The sequence below is a fragment of the Bos javanicus genome, chromosome 15 (genome assembly GCF_032452875.1).
Source record: "Bos javanicus breed banteng chromosome 15, ARS-OSU_banteng_1.0, whole genome shotgun sequence".
Lineage (NCBI taxonomy): Eukaryota > Metazoa > Chordata > Mammalia > Artiodactyla > Bovidae > Bos > Bos javanicus.
The window spans coordinates 62,460,747-62,482,979 of NC_083882.1; the positions used below are offsets into that span (position 1 = coordinate 62,460,747).

The following is a 22,233-nucleotide window of genomic DNA, read 5'->3' on the forward strand; positions in this document are numbered from 1 at the left end:
TAAGAAAATACATTGGGAAAAGGACAGCCTTATCATTTTAATTTTGACACAAGGCAGAATAAATCATTTGTTTTAGTAACAGTTATTGACATTCTTCACAGAAATTAAAAAGTAGGATTTTTGAAAATCAGAGCAATATGTGCTGAAATTCCAAGTCTACTTGGAATTGTGGGACCTATAGAAAGTTACTTGAGCTTTCTGAGCCTCAGCTTTCTCATGTACATAGTATTAGTAGATTTCTAATAAGTAGTTCAGGGGCTTCCCTGGTGGCTCAGTGGTAAACAATTCGCTTGCAACACAGGAGATGCGGACTCAGTCCCTTGGTCAGGAAGATCCTCTGAACAAGGAAATGGCAACCCACTCTAATATTTCTGCATGGGAAATCCCATGGATGGAGGAGCCTGGTGGGCTACAATCCATGGGGTCGCAAGAGTTGGACACAGCTTAGCAACTAAATAACAATAATACGTATCTCACAGAGTGTAAGAGATTAAATGAGTTAATAAACATAAAATATCAAACACGTCCTGGAGTGCAGTAATATTCAACAATGGTAAAAACTAATATTTCATTAGATTAATAGGGGCTTTTGTGTCCCTGAAAGAAACAATACAGGACCACATTTAAAGTTACAGTTCTTCTGTTTTACATCAGTGCCAATGCAAACAAACACTCTTCCTTCAATTTAAAAAAATAACATATTTTATATGATTATTTTCTTGAATGTGAGCACTTACCACGAGAACACCACCAACGTATTCAAAAGCACAATGAGCTATGCAGCCATACTGAATAGTATAGCCAACAAGTCGAAAGGTTTTTCCCAGAACACCACGAAGCATAGTTCTATGTAGACTCTGCTACCATTGGCCTGATGGTAAATTTCAAAAAGTTTCATGATCAATACTATTTTAAAACACGTAAGAGATAACTCTACTGTAAAATATTTTACAATTACCCAAAGTATAGTAAATGGCTAATATGATTTGTGCAGAAAATCAAAAGTTTACTTTCATTTTTTCTATAAAGATTTTTTTAAAAGGCAAATCATAGCCACTTAATATTCTGATCTACTAAGCAGATTATATTCAAATATTACTGGGTTTAAATATAAATTAGATAACTAGTAGACTCTGAACTTGTCTCTCCCCTTTCATGCCCCGGTTATTTCTTGATATTAAGGCAGATACTTAAAAAAAGATATTAACTCTTTCAAGTATTAATAACAGTTCTTCATACTGTTTCCAGTGATAGAACATCAGTTCTTGTCATAATAGGGTAATAAACAGGAAAAAATCAGAATAAACGTATGAAAAGGCAAGTTTTCAATTACTTCATTTATTAACTTGTGTGATCTTCAATGAATTACTTCATCTCTATGGGCCTTAATAAAATGGAAGTAACAGTATCTCACAGAATGGTTTGAGAATAAAATTCAATTAACATGTCCTAGTGGCTTTGTAAATTGTAGGTACATTCAGTTGTCAGTTATTAATTGCTACTATAACAATGAACTCATGATTATGAAACACCATTAAAAACCAAGTATTTTTAAAAAGCCATATATACTTGACATACTGATATTCATCTAAAATATTCCTAGTATTTGTCCCTTCTTTTGTTATTTACCTGCTACAACTACGTTTCAAGCATTTCTGAACTAATGGCCTAATGCTTAGGCCTAGACTTCTAGGCACTATTATCAGATTAAATTTACTAAAACACATCAACAATAATTACATGTAACATTTGCTCAATGCGTAGTATATAAGTCAGGCTTTACAAATTAATCTCTGTGAGACAGATATTATTAGTATTATCATTTTATAGATAAGGAACCTATGAGTAGTCAGCTTACATGCTAAACATCAACAAAACTAGAAACTCAAGAACTTAACCATTATGTTACACTGACTCCCATATCTCTCCCTTGCTCTCATAACCTCTATAGTTTTCTATCACATATTACTCATTTTCATGATTCTTTTTCAAATAGCTTCCATCCTGTCTTCAGATTCCAACCTGATCTTCCTTGATGCTCCTACAAAAACTGACTACTCAACCATACTCCTGTTTACTTAAACTGCCCACCAAACGCTTACTTATACCACTATCCCCGCCTGGAATATACCCATCAGGATACCCATCATGTGTCTAGTTTATAACTCTTCTCTAAATGCTCTCAATAGGCAAGCTGTTGCTTCTTATTTGGGTTCCTAATGTTCATTTTCAATGATTAAGAATACTGTCTCTATAGTTGGTCTGTCAAAGCAGATACCCTGGCTCCACCATATTTTAGCTGTGTGACATTCAGGTTATTTGACCTATGCAAATCTCAAGTGCCTTTATCTGTAAAATGGCCTTACTATCACTATCTCAGAGAGTTGAGTCAGGATTACTTGTAATCAGGTATGTAGTTGTGTAGTGAAATAGATCGGAGAAGGCAATGGCACCCCACTCCAGTACTCTTGCCTGGAAAATCCATGGACGGAGGAGCCTGGTGGGCTGCAGTCCATGGGGTCGCTGAGGGTCGGACACAACTGAGCGACTTCACTTTCACTTTTCACTTTCATGCATTGGAGAAGGAAATGGCAACCCACTCCAGTGTTCTTGCCTGGAGAATCCCAGGAATGGCGGAGCCTGGTGGGCTGCCGTCTATGGGGTCACACAGAGTCGGACACGACTGAAGTGACTTAGCAGCAGTGAAATAGATCAATAAATGCTAGTTACTATGTCATTTGCTTGGCAATTAGCATGTACCATATAAGCTCATATAATTAAGCTGCATTTCCAAATGTCTAAGTTTCTGCCTATCTTATGTTTAAATAAAATATATTTGTTTTTTCCTTTTGGATGCACCATGCAATTTACGGGATCTTAGTTTCCTGACCAGGGAGTGAGCTCAAGCCCTAGGCAGGGAAAGCACAGTCCTAGCCACTGGACCTCCAGGGATGTCACAATAATAGAATTATAGAACCCACAGGATAGGACTATTATTTATCAGTGTTTTATTACTTATTAGTGTTTAGTCACCTATTAAACATAGATTATGTCATCTCCCCTAACAAGTCTTCACTGGGCCACGCCAACAAATGTTACCTATGCTTTGTATCACTTACCTACCTTCAGCACACACTGATTATAATACTTACCGCACTATATTATTTATATCTTTCTCTTATTATATATTTTATTACATACTATGCTTATATGTCGGTGGGCAGTGACTATGCACTATTCATCTTTGAATCCTTGGGGCCTGACTGAATTAATGAATATATATTGAACCCAAATCTCCTATATTTTCCACATCTTTAGTATGATAAAATGGTTATAAAGTTCAAAATGATGATCAGAAGAACATTGAGATTTTTGGTCAACGAGGAGACAGAGTAATGTCATACTCACTGAAAGAAAAAACTATCAGTAACATATTAAAAAGTGTTCTCCTTAAATTTTTTAAGTAACATGAAATATTCCATCTTAGGAATCTGACTTACAGTAATAACTGACATACTTTTAAAAACTAAGGATTTTTAGAATATAATAAGTTAATAAACAGTGATACTTAAGAACACTTCGTAACTAAAGCGAGGCGAAGGATGGAAAGGAGGGAGACTTCTGTCTGCTCAGGGACGCTGCGGGGAGGCGGGAGCGGGGCCCGCCCAGGCGGTCTTTCCAGTGTCGGGGAAAAGGAGAGCGAGAAAGTGGGGAGCGGCGTGAAAAGGGGGTCGGGTGGGAAGGCGGCTCCATGCCCGCCCACCACGCGCTCCATCACCAGGGTGGCCCACCCCGCCCCACCCTGTCCCGCGCCCCGTGGCGTCCTCTCTGGCGTCTCTCTTCCGCCCGACCTCCCCGCCACATCACTCGAGAGTGGGTCTGAGGGCTTTGGGAGGCCGAGGTTCCTCCCCCTGCCCCCAACGCGCCTTCGCTTCTGGCGCCGGCCACTACTGCCCAGGGTTCGCGGCCGCACCGCGCGGAGCTTCTGGTGCGTCTCGCAGGCTGCACAGCGTGGCGGTGCATGGCTCCGGGGGAGCCGGCCCTGAACCGGTCTGTCAGTCGTCCACTGCTCTGGACCCGGTGCCCGGTCGCCAGGCGCCTCTGCCCGCCCTCCGAACCTCGGGACATTCCCATCTTCTCCAGCGCTCGCTCGCTCTCTCTCTGACTGCAGTGCAAGAGGCCTCGGTTTGATTCCTGGGTCGGGAAGATTCCCCTAGAGAAGGAAATAGCAACCCATTCTAGTATTCTTATCTGGAAAATTCCATGGACAGAGGAGGCCACAGTCCATGGAGTCGCAAGAGTTAGACACGACCGAGCGACAAAAACCACCACCACCACCACAACTAAAGCTCAATTAGTTAAAAAAAGATTTAAAAGTAGTAACAATAACAGAATATTGTTTGTAAAGTTAACTAGGTTGTGTAAATACTACTTTGCTCCAATGATAATATTAGGGAAAAAGTAGGGGCACGACTTAGCAACGAAGCTACAAAGGGTAAGTCCTAAGGCTTAGCTGTGAAACTGTGATCCATGAGACAAACCCTAAAAAGTAGTGAAATGGTTATTACATTTAAAAACAAAATAAAAACGAGCTTATCTGATGTTACAGACAGCATATATTATCAAACAAAAGGAAACATGAGGCACTCAGCAAGAAGACATTGATAATACAGATATAAGATGAAATTTATAGAGGAAATTAATAGAAATCTACTAAAATTTAAATAATTTGAATTGTGCAACAGATTTTGCTTTTGGCTAAAAAACATCTGCTGCTGCTGCTAAGTCGCTTCAGTCGTGTCCGACTCTGTGCAACCCCATAGACGGCAGCCCACCAGGCTTCCCCGTCCCTGGGATTCTCCAGGCAAGAACACTGGAGTGGGTTGCCATTTAAAATACAAAGATGCTATAACTATACAATGGTTGTGATCTTCTGAGAAGTTCTGTAGTAACTTCCATTCACAAGTAATTGAAGGCATAAAGCCTTTTTTTATTAGTACACAGTAAATGCCCAATTTCAAATACAATGTTTGAGAAGAAACTATCTCATAAAATAATACAATAGATCAGTGATCAGAAGAAAAAAGTTAGCAGACATCATTTCTTCCTTACAGATACTAGCAACAGAATGGAGGCTGAAGTATCTGAAATTATTTTGGATCTTAGTCTCTTAAATAAACAGAGCTGTTTATAGAGGACTCAGGATCAAGACTAGTTGGTCTTATATTTTAAAAGAGCACTGTTGAGAAATATTGAAACTGAGATTAAGAGCTCACAAATTTATTTAAGAGAAACCTCAAGAGTAGAAAGTAACATTCATGTAGTGTTAGTAGCTCAGTCACATCCAACTCTTTGCGACCCCATGGACTGTAGCCCCCTAGGTTCCTCTGTCCAAGGGATTCCCCAGGCCAATAATACTGGAGTGGGTAGCCATTCCCTTCTTTGGGGGATCTTGTGACCAGGGATCAAACCTGGGTCCTCTGCATTGCAGGCAGACTCTATACCATCTGAGCCACCAGGGAAGCCCAAATTTATGTAAGATATAAATAAATCACACACACTGCTAGGGTTCAACAGCTCTACTGGCAAAAAGAATTAAGACAGGGGTTTCAAACCTCTGGTTAACACAGTGATTTCAAAGGGTCCTTAACTCTTCATGTGCATACATGTGCCAGATATCTTGCTTGTCACTTTGGATTTGCTCTCCACCTTTCTCCATACTGCTCTCTGCACTTGGAAAACTGACCTATATGAACTACATCAAGGCACTTCAGTCAAGCTTTGACTGAACCCCAGCAGGAAGTCAGAGAGAGAAAGGAAGGGTTATCTATTTTCCTGGCTATTTCCTTGGGTATTCTACTTAGGCTAGTTATGTCTTTTGACCAAAAGTCACTGAATCCCCAAAGGCATAGGAGTCACTTTGAGGGGTCTCCTACCAGCCAAGTTTGAGATTATTTTAAAAAGTAGTAATAGTAATAAATAATATAGTAGACTAAAAATGAAATCTAGTCAGTACTTTTTTTTTTTTTTAAGTATGTGTTGGGGATAAGGCAAGTTCTTTATAAAAAAAAATAGCAGCTAATAAATACAGCAGGAATAATGAATTTAACACCAATGTAATTCAGGCAAGGGCCATTAATAGATGTTTAAAATAACTGGATGATATCCTTGGATTAGAAGAATTAGTACTACTACAGAGTAATCTATAGATTTAATGTTATCCCTATCAAATTACCCATAACATTTTCAAAGAACTAGAACAAATAATCCTAAAATTTATATGTAACCACAAAGACCCAGAATTGCCAAAGCAATCCTGAGGAAAAAGAACAAAGCTGGAGGCACAACACCCCCAGACTTCCGACAATACTACAAAGATAAAGTAATTAAAACAGCATGGAACTGGCACAAAAACAGACATACGGATCAATAGAGAGTCCAGAAATAAACCCACAAACCTACAGTCAATTAATTTTCAACAAAGGAGGCAAGAATATACAATAGAGAAAAGACAGCCTCTTAAATAACTGGACAACTACATTTAAAAGAAGGAAATTAGAATGGTCTTTAACAACATACACAAAAAAACAAAATGGATTAAAGATCTAAATGTAAGACCAGATACTATAAAACTCCTAGAAGAAAATATAGACAGAATACTCTGATATAAATCACAGCAATAATTTTTTAATCTGTCTCCTAGAATAATGGAAATAAAAGCAAAATTAAACAAGTTAAACTTGAAGTTACTGCACAGCAAAGAAAACCACAAAAAAAGACAACCTACAGAACGGGAGAAAATATTTGCAAATGATGTTACCTACAAGGGATTAATTTCCAAAATATATACAATGAGCTCATATAGCTCATATAAAAACAAACAAATGACCCAATCAAAAAACGGGCAGAAGACTTAAATAGACATTTCTCCAAAGAAGAAATACAGTAGGCCAACAGGCACATGAAAGTATGTTCAACATCGCTAATTATTAGAGAAATAAAAATCAAAACTACAATGACATATCACCTCACACCAGTCAGAATGGCCATCATTACAAAGTCTACAAATAATAAATGCTGAAGAGGGTGTAGAAAAATGGGACCCTCCTACACTGTTGGTGGGAATGTAAGTTGGTACAGTCACTATGGAGAATAGTATGTAAGTTCCTTAAAAAACTAAAAACAGAGTCACCATATGGTTGGCTGAGTGCCGAGGAATAATGATTTTGAAATGGGTTGGGAGAAAACTCTTCAGAGTCCCTTAGACTGCAAGATCAAACCAGTCAATACTAAAGGAAATCAATCCTGAATATTCACTGGAGGGACTGATGCTGAGGCTGAAGCTGCAATACTCTGGCCACCTGACGCAAAGAGTCAGCTCATTGGAAAAGACCCTGATGCTAGGAAAGATTGAAGGCAGGAGAAAAAGGGGACGACAGAGGACAAGATGGTTGGATGCCATCACCGACTCAACAGACATGAGTCTGAGCAAGCTCCAGGAGACGGTGAAGGACAGGGAAGTCTGGCATGCTGAAGTCCATGGGGTCGCAAAGAGTTGGACATGACTGAGTAACTGCAATTCCAGTCCTGAGCATGTATACAGAGTAAACTCTAATTCAGAAAGATATATGCACCCCAATGTTCATAGCAGCAATATTTACAATACCCAAGACATGGAAGCAACCTAAGTGTCCATCAACAGATGAATGGATGAAGATATGGTACATGTATACAATGGAATATTACCCAGACATAAAAAAGAATGAAACATTGCCATTTGCAGCAACAGAGATGGACCTATATATTATAAGTAAAGTAAGTCAGAAAGAGAAAGACAAAACCATGATATCACTTATATGTGGAATCTTAAAAAAAAATGACAGAGATGAACTTATTTACAAAATAGAAATAGACTCACAGACATAGAAAAGAAACTAATGGTTACCAAAGGGGAAAAGGTGGGAAGGATAAATTAGGAGCTTTGGACTAAAAGATACACACTACTTTATGTAAAACAGATAAACAACAAGGCTCTACTGTATAGCAAAGGGAACTATATTCAGTATCATATAATATACCATAATGGAACAGAATCTGAGTAAGAACAGATAGATAACTGAATCACACTGCTGTACACAAGGAACAAGCACAACATTATAAATCAGCTGTAGCTCAATTTTTAAAATACTGACTAAAAGGCTGTTGGTAAACAGGATAGGTACAAAATATTAAAGTAAATAATTTATTATTTACAAAGGGAACAGAATACTTTTACATGGAGAGATCAAGTAAATATTATCTTAACTATGTGATCCAATTTAGCTGCATACATAAAGGTAAAAACTGATATGGAGCTTCTTGACAATCTTATCATCATTGTACTATTCTTGTCAAAAATGTATAACCTAAATCTAATTATAAACAATCAGATACATCCATACCGTAATTAGGTCGATTAGGACATGGATATCTCAGAGTGAGGGATTCAATTATTCTACCTACCACATCAAAATACCAACCCACTAAACTAGTAGTTTTCAAAGTATGGTCCCCAGATGAGCAGGAGGGGCATCAAAGCAACTTGTTTGAACTGCAAATTCTTGGGCCAAACTCAAGATTTAAGTAATCAGAAATTCTGGGAGTATTGTTCAACAATTTGTGTTTTAACAAGTTCTCCAGGTGATTCTGAAGCAAAATTTGAGAACTATTGCTATAAGCTCCCAGGATGGCCAAAGGCATTTATCCTTGAGCAGCTTTGCTCAGCTAGTCATTTATTACTGGGTGCTGTATAAATGTATAAATATTACCATATTTCATGTGTGCTGTGAAAAAAGTTGGGAAGCTTTGGCATACAGAATTTTACTCTCCTAAGAAATAGAATTTGTTGCTTTTTATTCCCTATCATATTTACATTCAAAAAAAAAAAACTTGAGTTAGATAAATTAGGAGTTTGGGATTGACATATACACACCACTGTATATAATACAGGTAAACCAGAACCTATTGTACAGCACAGATAACTATATTCAGTATCTTACAATAACCTATAATGGAAAAGAATCTGAGAAAGTACGTACGTATAAATGAATCACTTTGCTATACACTTGAAACTAACACATGGTAAATTAACTATGCTGCTGCTACTGCTGCTAAGTCGCTTCAGTCGTGTCTGACTCTTTGCAACCCCATAGATGGCAGCCCACCAGGTTCCCCCGTCCCTGGGATTCTCCAGGCAAGAACACTGGAGTGGGTTGCCACTTCCTTCTCCAATACATGAAAGTGAAAAGTTAAAGTGAAGTTGCTCAGTCGTGTCCAACTCTCTGCAACCCCATGGACTGCAGCCTACCAGGCTCCTCCATCCATGGGATTTTCCAGGCAAGAGTACTGGAGTGGGGTGCCATTGCCTTCTCCAATACTTCAATTAAAAACTGAGTTATTGATGTAGAGAATCAATTTCTTTAATGGGGAGCCTACGTACTCTAACAGAGAATTACTAGAAAAGCTAGAAAAAAAAAAAGGAAAATTTAAAATTGTGACCTTGTCACATAATACAGGAAAAGATATGATGATACTTCTTTCAGAAAACCTTTAAGAGACTTCTGATTAAAATATAGCAAAACTCCACTAATGCTGGTATAAGAAAGCAAAGTTGTTGTCTACTTTCAACAGATAACTGCATTATAGACTTAAAATGTCTTCTTCCTATAACATAAAGTTAGAAAACATTATGTTAGATGTAGGTCATAATGGCTTCTTTCCATACACATAAAAATCCTCAAATACCAACCAAAATAACTAATAGCAATAGCCACAAATACTTAAATAGTAGTTCTTGCATGCCAAGAACATGCAAGAACATGTTCTGTTCTGAACAAGCACTGTTCTAACTACATTATTAACTCATTTAATTCTTACAATAACTCTATGAGAACTTAAGTATCTGAGGGACAGAAAAGTGAACAAACTATTCAAAATCACATAGCTCATACACAGCAGAGCCAGAATTCAAAATGAGGATGTTGGGGTCTAAAATCCACTACTATATGCCTCTCAATAAAAATCAAAGAAATTTATAAGAAACTATAAAATAGGCATGGGAGAGAGGTTGGACTGGTTAAAACTAGCTAAAGGGGGCTTCCCTGGGGCTCAGTCAGTAAAGAATCTGCCTGCAATACAAGAGACATTGGTTCGGTCCCTAGGTTGGGAAGATCCCCTGGAGAAGGAAATGACAACCCACTCCCGTATTCTTCCCTGGGAAATAAAGTGCATATACAAATATATATCTCAAACTAGCTAAAAAGATGGAGCAGAATGAACTCCAGAATATGAAAAAGAAGTAGACATTTCTCCATCCTTAGAAGTTTCAGGGAATAGAGGTACAAGTCTAAGATCCTGATTTACGACTAAGCATTGAAGAAGCCTTTTTGGGTATTTCAGAATACGCAAAGGCACACACAAAAAAATCCACCTGATTGTTCAGGTGTTGAATTCCTTTGAAAGAGAAAGTATTCTGTTTCAGAAAAAGAAAAAAAAAAAAGTAAAGTGTCAGGGTTACTTGAGAATATCAGTTTACATAAATTCATTCATTTTAAAGTACAACCAAAGAAGTGATTAATGTACTTTTTTTGATAAACAGAACAGTTAGTGAATATATGAGCATTTAAAGGATTCACATTAAGAAAAAGGTGAGAAGAGAGTAGATGTGAAGCAGAAGACAAATCGCAACATTAAGAGTTTTGCTACATTTACCTTCATTTGGATAAGAAAAAACAGCAGACTTAAACATTCCTGACACCTCTGTGATTTCTAAAGTTCAAAGATATCTAGGCAAAATACACTTTTAGCGTACAATTATATATGTTTGTGTATATATACACGCATATAAATAAAGTAGCTGAAAGACATATGTCCACTTCAGACTGAATGGAAGTTACTGTGACAAGGAGAGAAGAACAAAGACTCATTAAGACATAGATGGTGAGTGGTGTACCCTATTCAATAGCTAAATACTTCACTCTCACACAGCAGCCTCTCTATCAAAATAACTCAAATTCCTGACGTTTCAAAATCACCTTCAAGGCTGCTCATCAATTGTTCAAATCTATAATGTTCAATCTACTGTAAGACTTGTGCAGAGGGTATTTTTTATTTTCTAGAACTGCACATTCAAGGAGCACTTATCCCCGTAATCAATGAAGATTATATTTAAATCTATTTATTTTGACTCATTCTCAAGAGGAAATAAGTGACATCACTTTAAGGTTTAAAGCAGTGAAAACTGATTTAAATATGACTGCAGCATCAAAATAATTCAAGAACCTAATTTAAAACCCAAACTTAGAAGAATTCCAAACTTCCAGGTTCCTATCATGGAGCTAATGCATAAGAATCTATGGGAGCAAGGCTACAGAATTAGTAGTTTTAATAAGCTCCCAGAAAATCCAGTAAAGGACTCTGTGCTTCATTTGAAACCACCGAGACATACTCACCATTTTCAGAAACTTGACAACATTTAACCATTCATTAATTTTAAACTAATTGCTACCTTTGGGATAATTCTATAAATTTTCATCATCAAACTTTATAATGCTAACATTTCAATGATTTGAAAAATCCAATATTATTTTCTGAAATTCACTCTTTTATGTACATATATACACACACACACACAATCAAAACTCATTTTATGTTTATAAAGTGTTAAGTAGTTGACACTTTTAATATAATCAAGTATCAGCCTCCAAACAGTTAAATACCAAAGCCACCCCATTCACTCACCAATAATTCCCCAATGGCTATATAATTCATCTATTTCAGAACACTATACAAGTTACAATAGTTACAATAACAATATTGTACAATAAGTTACAATGTTGTACAATATTGTTACAATAACAATATACAACAACAATACAAGTTGTACAAACAATAGTTGAAGGATATTCATTCAAATGGAAGAAATATCATTTAGCATTATTATAGGCTAGCTGTTGTGTACCAGCCTACAGTTCATATATGGTCCTTTGGAGAAAATACTAAGGCTGACACATTACCAATAAAGAAAAAATGTTCATCATCTCTTAAATAATCAAGAAATCCTAAGATTTCTCATCCTGTTCTTTATTATGACTTAATTAGTAAAATTTTCTTCATTTTTCCCATCCTACATCCCTTTTTCTTATCTCCAAAATAACTCCCTTAACTTTCACTGACATCATTATGAGTTACTTGTACAATAAATTATTAGTTGTAGCTTTTAACAAGTCAACTTTCTTATAATCAATAAGGTATTAAATTCAAGTAATCCATACCTGTTTGAAAAAATGTATATTACTGAAAAGATCCTATATGCTTATAACGAATTTAATTAAGTGAGGTTATTTGGGACTTTCCAAAGGAGATAATCATTTCTAATCAAATAAAAATAATGTTTAGAACAGGGAAGTAAAAAACACTAACTCTCAAATGTCACTCAGTAAACAGCTGAAAAGCAGAAAAGTAAACAGTGAAAATGTTTAATAAAATTTTGAGATAAATTTTATTTTGAAAGGAAAGCTATGCTTTTGAAATAATTATATAATACTATTAACTACCATAGAAAGTTACCCTGAGAAATACACTACCTGACAAAATAAATTGAAATTACACATAAGTCAAATACTATATATTTAAAATACAAATAATTATATTATGATGATAAGAAAAAGATTTTAGTTCACTTATTTCATGAATAGGTCTTTTCAGTGTAGTATAATTTTACATAAACAGCTTTTCAAATAGTAAAAATACAAATAGAAGACTATAAAAGTCCTTTATAAACTACCACAATGCAGGTCAGTAGAAATATTATTAAGCTTTCTCATTCATTCATTTTAAATGTGAAAACAAATGAAGATACAAGAGCTTAGAACCAGTTAAAATTCATTAGAATGATGTTTGCTAGGTAGGTTTGACCAATGATCACTATATAAATTTATTAAAATTTATTATTGATTTTTTAGACAAAGACCTCATACAGAGAAAAGTGTACTATATGTTAACAGAGGCTATAAGTATAACAATATTTTATGTAAAATGGATGACTATATTTCAGTTATAATTTCAAAACATTTTACTCACCTACATTTAGTTAAGACTTTACGTTTGAAAACATTAAAATTAAGGTTTTATAATCCATTTTTTCAAATATAAAACTAATAAATCAAGAACTACAGTAAGATAAAAATCAAGTGCTGTGAACAAATATTTTAAAAGTAAGTACTCCAGGATCATAACACTGACAACACTAATTATCTTTTCTAGTCTTGGCAGTTATGTTGCATACTGTTTGGGTGACTGATGGGATAATTTCACTTCATTTTCTCTCAGTTTATTCTGGACTGTGTAAGAGAAGAATATTAAAATAATTAACACCTCTAAACAAAGTACTTGATAAAGTTTTTGGTTGAAATAAAATGCTTTAAAAAAAAAGTCAATTAACTAATACATGATTCTAAAGCAAGTAAATCCCCATCTGCTAAAGGAAAACACTAAGAATTTCTGATTTTAAAAAACAGTCATTCAGTATTAACTATTTTAAGACCTTTACCTTAGATCATACACTTTCAAAAGAGCCCTTTTTCTATCAGCAAATTGAGCCACCATTTCCTTAATTATCAAAAGTATGTTGATATATTTTGATATCATTAAACATTTTATTCACTAAAAACATTTAATTCAGCAGGAATTGAAGCAGTCACAAAAAAAGGTAAAACATATGACAAATTACTCCCATTCCTTATACCTATGAACAGTTGGATTTATTAATAATGGCCTTCTATCTAAAAGGACACCAACGTATATAAATTAATATTTAATCTCAAATATAAGCCTTTATCAATAGCAAATACATTATGTCACCAAACTGGAAAAAGCATAAAAGACACTATGAATCAACTCATATTTATAGTCTATATGTCTTACATAATTTATGAGTCATATAGATTATAATAAGGCAACATATTCTAAATAATAAAAAAGCATATTCTTTGCCTTGATCACCTGATTTTTTTGCTGTTGTTGTTTATAAAATTAATTACAGTTAGCAGGAAAGAAATCGCTTTGAGCTTCATGAATGACATCCAAGAGATGGGAAAGGATTAGTTCTCAGTTGCTGCCAGTTATAGCGCCAGGTGGCTTTTTCTGCAGTGAAGGTGTTACCGATAATCCCATTACACTGGTACTAAATCTTGCAGACATCAAAATTATCACCAAGGTTCCTTTTCATCCCATCCTTTCCAAATGACTGGAAGTCGCTTCACCTGAAAGAAGTCAAATCCACATGCAGCTGCTATTTTAGCAGGCAGCAAACTCCCTGAGAATGCCAGTTGTGATTCAATTTTGCTGTGCTGGTGGCCCCCTATTCCCTGTCCAATAATACATCTGTTAAAAAATCCTACAGCTACAAATCAAGTTTAATCCTACCAGGGACCTCATGTTGGTCTTGTCTTCCAAAAAGGCAGCAGGTTCTGTTGTCTATCTGCTGGCGTCCAGGGAATACCCTTCAAATCCCAGCCCTACTTAGAAGAATAAGCTAAGGATCACAAAACATGACCTCAAAAACCCTGATATGACTATATTCTGACCCAGAGGCATTCATTCTAGGTGAAGATTAGAACTTTGCATAATAAGATTACACAGCAAGTGAATGATATCAAGGGACTATCCATATGCAGCCGCCTGGTTTTCTATAGACAGCCTGTGCTCTGCAATATGCAGCGCAGACGAAAAAAAGCTTGGTCTTTCTAGCTGAAATAAAATAGATTCACATAAATTAGTTGGCCATTTCCAGATTCCTAAATCCCCTATTACATCTTTTATTGACAGCTCCTGTGAGGATAGCACAAATGTTATTCCTTTTTATTCTGTGCTTCTATAACAATCATGCTCTGTAATTGAAATGTACATAGATTATGGCTAGAAATTAACATCTTGTTTGCTGTAATCTTGGATTACAATTGACTGTGTACATAATAAAATTAGGAAATCAATGGATGGATTTATCATCTCCAAGAAACTAGAGGTATTGTTTAAAGAATAGTTTAACATTTTATGCCAACACTTTAAATGCATAAGTCACAAACAGAAGTCAATAAAAATTTAAGTGAGTAAAAGAATACAACAGGCACCAGCCAATATCTACATGATGGTTAGATTGCACAAAAATTAGCTCATTTCTTTAAAAATTTAGAAAATGTGAATTATTCAGAAGTTTCACAAACAGGATTTTCTCCCTAAACCATACATGAACAAGAAGGTCCACGCCACATAATAAGGTCTCTACTTTGTTATAAAGTAGGTACAATAGCAGCAGTATTTTATATAAATCATCTTGATTATTTTACACTTTAAAATATTTGAACCAATACAAATCAACTGTAATTGAGACTTTTAGAATTCTTAACTGTATACCTTTAAAGTACTCAGTGAAATAACCTCTCTTTATATTTGCATATACACAGAGCCTTTATTAATAAAATGCATGGAATCCTAGAGCTATTTAGAAAACAGTATTTTTATGTTTGGCTTTTTTCTTCCAAGAAATTTAAAGCTATACTAACTTTAAGCAAACATACATGAAAAGAGAGATTCATATTTGTTCACATAAATAACTATCCAGAAAAATTCTAAGAATGTGAGAAGTTCTCAACTTTATTAAAAAAAAAAGAAAGTATCAATATTTGTTTTGGAATTCTTGTAAAATTAAGCTCCTCAGTATACTTGAAATATGACTTATTTGATAAATTTGATCTGCCCACAAGTGTTGAGAAACATATCACATCCACTAAGTTGGCCATTATTATTTCCTTATCATCACAATACCTGTAAGCATATCTACATAATATCTGATAAAAACTCAGGTGGCATAATTCTGATTTTGTCTATGAATCATGCACCAATATCATCAGCACCAGAGCAACAAAAAAAACTGTAAGTGATTTCAATTTTACAGCGCATGAATACTCTTTGATTACCTTCATTAGGATAGTATAGAAAAACAATGAAGAATGTAAAAAATACACATTATACATTTCTGTTATGATTTTTATAAATAATACTGTAGAGCTACAGTATTCAACAAGGTAGCCACTAGCTACATAAGGCTATCAAGTACTTGAGACATGACTAGTCCTAATTGAGATGTAAGTATAAAATACACACTGGACTGTGAAGATAGTACAAAAAAAGAATAAAATATTTTGCATTAATTTACATGTTGAAAAGATAAGATTTTGAATTTAATGGGTTAAATAATATATATATGACTTGCATTATATTTCTATTAAACAGCACTGCTTTAGCAGACCATTTCCAATACTATATTCCTAAACTAACTGAAATTGTACTATTAATAAAAACATTAAAACAGAGGATTATTTGGAAAAACAAACATTCCAATATCAAATCTGATAGAAAAGCTTAGTACAGAAAAACAAAATCCTGTCATTTTAGCCTCTTTCTCATATTTCTAGCTTAAGGGTAATAAGGGAAAACAAGGGACCAGCCAAATTGATAACCAACATATACCAAAATGAATGATGTTTTATAGTTACAAAAATGCTTTAGTACAATAAACTCAGGTTTTTTAGAAAAACCACATCTTGGGCAATTTCCTAAAAGACTAGTAAGGTACATGTGTTACCCCTCATTGAGTCCAATAGACAGAAACTTCAAAAGAGTCTGGATCTAGAAAGGGCCATGATTTTTGCCTAAGATGCTACATTTATTCATATTCAAATTTTAAAACTATATTTAAGAGTAATAACTATAATAGAGATATGAAGCATTTAGTGTATTCAGAGTTTCAGCAAAATTTAAAAGATCGATTTTACAAACCACTATAAAGCTGCTTTTTCGTTAGTCTTCTCATCATTTCACCAATGTAGGTAAAGAAAAAAAAAAAGGATTAACAAAAAAGGTTTTACAGAAACAGGGTAAACTGTACATAGCTGAAATATAAAACATATACCTAATTTAATTCAAGAAAGTTAATGGCTGATTTAGTATGACCACAGACAACTGATATGATACAATTAAAATACAAAGTCTAACTCTGTCACACACTGGAATATTATTTCAATATAAACACAGTATGTACGGTATTAATTTAAAAGTTGCTTTTTCATAATTATTCCTTCATAACATATATCTAAAAGCACTAAGACTAAAGATGAAATGTGAGTATCAATTAATAAGATGGATAAAATCTAAAGAAACTGCTCATGACTTAACCATACCACTTTTTCCTATCCTTTAATTATTTAAATTCTTTTATGGATACAAGTATCACAATGACATAGACACACAAAAAAACCCCAAAATAACAACAATAACAAACTTTCTAGTCATCAATATATGAGTGCAATGATATTCAGTCTAAGTTAATCCCCAGACATCCAAATTCATGAATAAAAATTCATCAGTTTTAAATACACTGAGCCTATTAAGCAAGAACAAAAGCATATGCACAAAAGAGCTTTTAATATATTTCAAAGCCCACAAGAGCCATGGTCTCATTAAAATTATAAATTACACAAACATGGAATGAAGATTCAAACTGCAGTGCAGCTAAGCAGATTACAGAAAAGCCCGCGTTCCATATGATAACACACCATGGCCCTCCCAGATGGGGGCTTGGAACAAAAAGGCCATCACCACAGCTAGGGAAAACCTCCTTGTGATCTCTGGTTTCTGTTCAGCAGATGACAGCCAAATAATATGTTGATTATTCTGTTTGTGCTGCTAAGCTTGTAAGATGGAATAAAAGCGATATGATCTATTGTGAACCCAATGCTAATGTGTTGCTCCACTCATAAATAATATGCTGAATTTATTTTGAAAATATCTTTTATCTGAATTTCAGTTTTTAAATGCATGAATTAAAATAAAAGCCAGGATAAAATTATATTTAATGTGTTGCTTTAAACTAAAAAATGTAGATGACAAGTGAAAAATACCTAAGTGCTTAGCTAACAGTCAAGTATAATCACCTTTCTTTATTAATAATTTCAGCACTGTGATCAGAGACAAAATACATTTTCAAGCAGGCAATTATATCTTATGAAATATAAATGTAAAATTAAATAATACAATAATCATTAAGCTAATAAACATTATTGACAATAAAAAAACTAAAATACCAGGGTATATAGAAATACTCTGCTGTAATGTAAATAATAGCACATAGAACAAATATCTAAAATATTTTTGAATAATAAACATATCACTGAAGGCCTTGTGAATGTTATAACTTGTATACAAATGAATGCTCACACAAAAAAACCTACTTAAGATCAAAATGATGAAAAAGAGGCCTATGAAAATATTTTTCAAATGTAATAGTATTTATATTGCTTTGGTGACAAAAGTTAATACCTATTTTTTCTCAATTAAGTATCCTAAACTTTAAGAGAGTAAAGACTATACCCAATGAGGTACCTAGAATTATGTCTGTAAATACATCACAAAATTTAATGGATAAACATTTTTAAGAAAGATAGAATTGTTAAAAATATTAAAAATCATAAAATTTGCCAAGCTCAGAAATTCTTCACTGAATTTTCTAGTGAACTTTACTTAAAGACAATGAAGTACATTATAGGTACAGGTGGGGGGCTTCCTAGGTGGCTCAGTGGTAAAGAAGCAGTTCAAATGCAGGAGATATGGGATCAATTCCTGGGTCAGGAAGATCCCCTGAGGAAGATATGGCAGCCCACTCCAGTATTCTTGCATGGAAAATTCCATGGACAGAGGACCTGGCCAGCTACAATCCATAGGGTCGCAAAGAGTCTGAAGCAACTGACCATGCACGCAAGGTAAACATATAGATTACATACTACTTTCTTAAGGGAGTATTCTGTAGAAGGTACATGATCATGTTGATTTATAAAAGTGCACTTTCTTTTTCTGTCTAGAGACACAGACTAAGTTTAAAAAGACAAGCAAAACTGCCTAACATGAAAATATAGTCTGAAATTACTGATGCAAATGATAAAATTACAACACCCTTTTTTTTAGAGAAAAACACAGAACATCCTTGGAGTAGACAATCACTTCTTAAGACACAAAAAGCACTAAACATAAATGACAAACTAGATTACTTTAAAGTCATTAACTTGTTCATCAAAAGCACTATTAATAGATTGAAAAGGCAAATCTCAGGGTTGGGGAAATATTTGCAATATCTGTACAAAGAAGGACTCATATTCTGAATATATAAACAACTCCCCAAAAAATCAAAGAAAAAAACAGATAGCTCAACAAAAAAGTGGGCAAAGAAGTTAACAGGTACTTTACAAAAGAGAATAATCCAACAGTCAATATACATATGAAAATGTGTTCAGCTTCATTAATCATCAGGAAACTAGAAATTAAACGACGTAAGCCTTAGTACTTTATATCCATTAGAATTGAAGGATGAAGAAGATGGGGAAAATGAGGTGTGAGCAAAGACACAGAGCAACTTAAACTGTCACATGAATGTAAACTAGCACAACCATTTCAGAAAACTGGCGATTTTGATTCAAGTTGGAAATAAACATAGTTATGATCCAGTAATTTTGCTGCTAGACGTCTGCTCAAAAGAAACATGCAAATATATCGATCAAGAGATATGTATTAGAAAGAATATATTTAACATTATATAGAAATCACCCAAATGTCCATTAACAGAATAGATTCAAAAATAGTTGTGATATAGTCACAAAGGAATGCAGTAATGAAACTGAACAGACTACAACTACACGCAACAATGTAGATGAATCCCAAGATACAAGCTTTAGCAAAGGAACTAAACATAAAAAACTATACTGTATAATTCTATATATAAAATACAAAAGCAAAACTTATAATCTATGATGTGAAAAGTCAGGTAGTGGTTATCCTTGTGCAGGGAGGGAAACAGAGGATAGAAGAGAGCATAAAGGTGTCTTCTAGAGTGCTAATAATGTTCATTTTGGTATCTCGGTGGTTACATGATTGTTTTGGCTTCTGAAAAATTCATTGAGCCATCCACTTATAATATGTGCACTTTTCCATATATACTCCTTTTCTTTAAAAAGGCCATTTTGCACATAAATACAGATACACAAAGGGAGTCAAAATCATTATCATAAGAAATTTAGGAAGAAGCAATGGATATAGAGGGCCTTCCCAGATGGCTCAGTGAGATTCTTCATTGCTACTAATGTAGGCGACATGGGTTCTATCTCTAAGTTGGGAAGATCCACTGGAGAAGGAAATGGCAACTCACTCCAGTATTCTTGTCTGGAAAATCCCACAGACAGAGGAGCCTGATGGGCTATAGTCCATGGGGTCACAAGAGTCAGACATAACTTAGCGACCAAACAACAATGACATGTATATAATCTAAAGATGAAACGAAAGGTTCATATACTACTTATCTGAAAGATCAAATCTGCAAACCATAAGATAAGTTCCTGAACTCATAAACGGAGAAGCAACAGCCACTTACCCTATTATCTTCCCTCAATTCCCAAACTAAAATACCATATTTTCAGAGATAACGGGCCTCTGTGTCAGGAGTAGCTACAGGTGCTGCTGCTATTATAACAGTGCTTCTAAAATTGTCTCAGGACTGAAAATTGCCCTCATATGAGAAACTAAAGTATGACAGAAGATAAGGCAAGTATAAAGAATATGTAGGCCATTTTCCCCTGTGCTCTCAAATTTCATAAGCTTTTATTATGAAACCTTATTAGCTAATTTAATGGGAATCTTTTGAAAACATTCATTTTACTTTTCAGTGAAATTAAAATTCTTTAATATCAATATCCTACAAGTTAAGTGAAAATTCATGATAATTTGACAATAAATTAAGCTATTACTGTTGTTGTTTATTCGTTATTGTCTGACTCTGCAACCACGTGGACTGCAGCACACCAGGCTTATTATTTCCACTTAAATACTTTCCCTCACTTCTATACTGGAATTAACACATGACTTAGAGCACTGTTTTTCCCTTATTGAAAAGATACTTTAAGAAGTCAGCTAAAAGAGATAACCTAAAGATTATATAGCTTATATTTCATTTGTATAATAAATATTTATTCAGTGCTAACTATATCCCAGGCTTCCCTGGGGCCAAAGGGTAAAGAATCCACCCGCAATGCAAGAGAGGCATGCAGAAGATACGGGTTTGATCCCTGGGTCAGGGAGATTCCCTGAAGAAGGAAATGGCAATGCACTCCCCAATTCTTGCCTGGAAAATCCCATAGATAGCGGAGCCTGGTGGGCTACAGTCCATGGGGTTGCAAAAGAGTCAGACACAATTTAGCAACAAAACAACAACCAACTATATCCCAGACTCTGGGGAAAAATGAATAAAACTGGCTAATTTTATGGAAAATACAACAAGTTTATCCCTTTCTCTCTCATTTGATTAACAAAACAAAATTATTTTTAACTAATAACATATTCACATATCCAAAAACAATCTAAAAGATATATAGTAAAAGTCCCAACTAGTTTGTTTTCCTTATTCATCAACATGTAAGATTTAGAATTTGTATAGATGTCCAGATTTTCTTTATGCAAATATAAGCAATTATGAATATTGATTTCATTCCTTACTTCTTTTATACAAAAAATAGTTTACTACACACTCTGAACACTGCTTCCCAGGTAGTGCTGGGGTAAAGAATCTGCCTGCCAACGCAAGAGACATGGGTTCAATCCCTGGGTCAGGAAGATCCTCTGGAGGAGGAAATGGCAACCCACTCCAGTATTCTTGCCTGGGAAATACCATGGACAAAGGAGCCCGGCAAGCTACATGACCTGTCCACAGGGTCACAAAGAGTTGACATGACTAAGCGACTGAGTACTGTTTGAGCACTGCTTTTTTCAAGTAACAGTGTTCTGAATCTTCATACAGAGAACATACTTTCTATTTTTAAAGCTGTAGAGTATTTCATTGTACAGCTATGGCAGAGTTCATTTAACCACTGTGACCCCATGGACTGTACCCTCCTGACAGGCATTAGGCATGCTTCCATCTGTTGCTACTTCAAAGGAAGCTCTAATGAAAACGTTTATGCATATGTCATTTTATAAGTATTAATACGTAAGTATATCTGTAACAAATTCCCAGAATTGGTTCTGAAACAAATGTGTAAATGCACAGGTCTTTTTCTACAAATTGCTAATTTTTCTTTTATGGGGGCTATGTCATTTTGC

General features: G+C 34.8%; 1 protein-coding gene across 13 annotated transcripts in view; it reads right to left on the reverse strand.

Annotated features, from left to right (window-relative positions):
• The window catches only part of IMMP1L (inner mitochondrial membrane peptidase subunit 1), a 76,551-nt gene that overhangs the window by 29,757 nt on the left and 24,561 nt on the right, over window positions 1–22,233 (reverse strand). For 7 of the 13 annotated variants that reach the window (XM_061381030.1, XM_061381035.1, XM_061381028.1 and 4 more), the window contains one exon: window positions 738–871. The exons of 2 other annotated variants lie outside the window; for them this stretch is intronic. In XM_061381030.1, the coding sequence (XP_061237014.1) occupies window positions 738–842 (105 nt within the window). In that variant the 5' untranslated portion in view covers window positions 843–871. Of the gene's footprint in view, window positions 1–737; window positions 872–3,760; window positions 4,214–9,537; window positions 9,703–22,233 lie in introns of those variants that run through there. 4 more of the 13 variants (XM_061381027.1, XM_061381026.1, XM_061381036.1 and 1 more) reach the window with 2 other exon arrangements.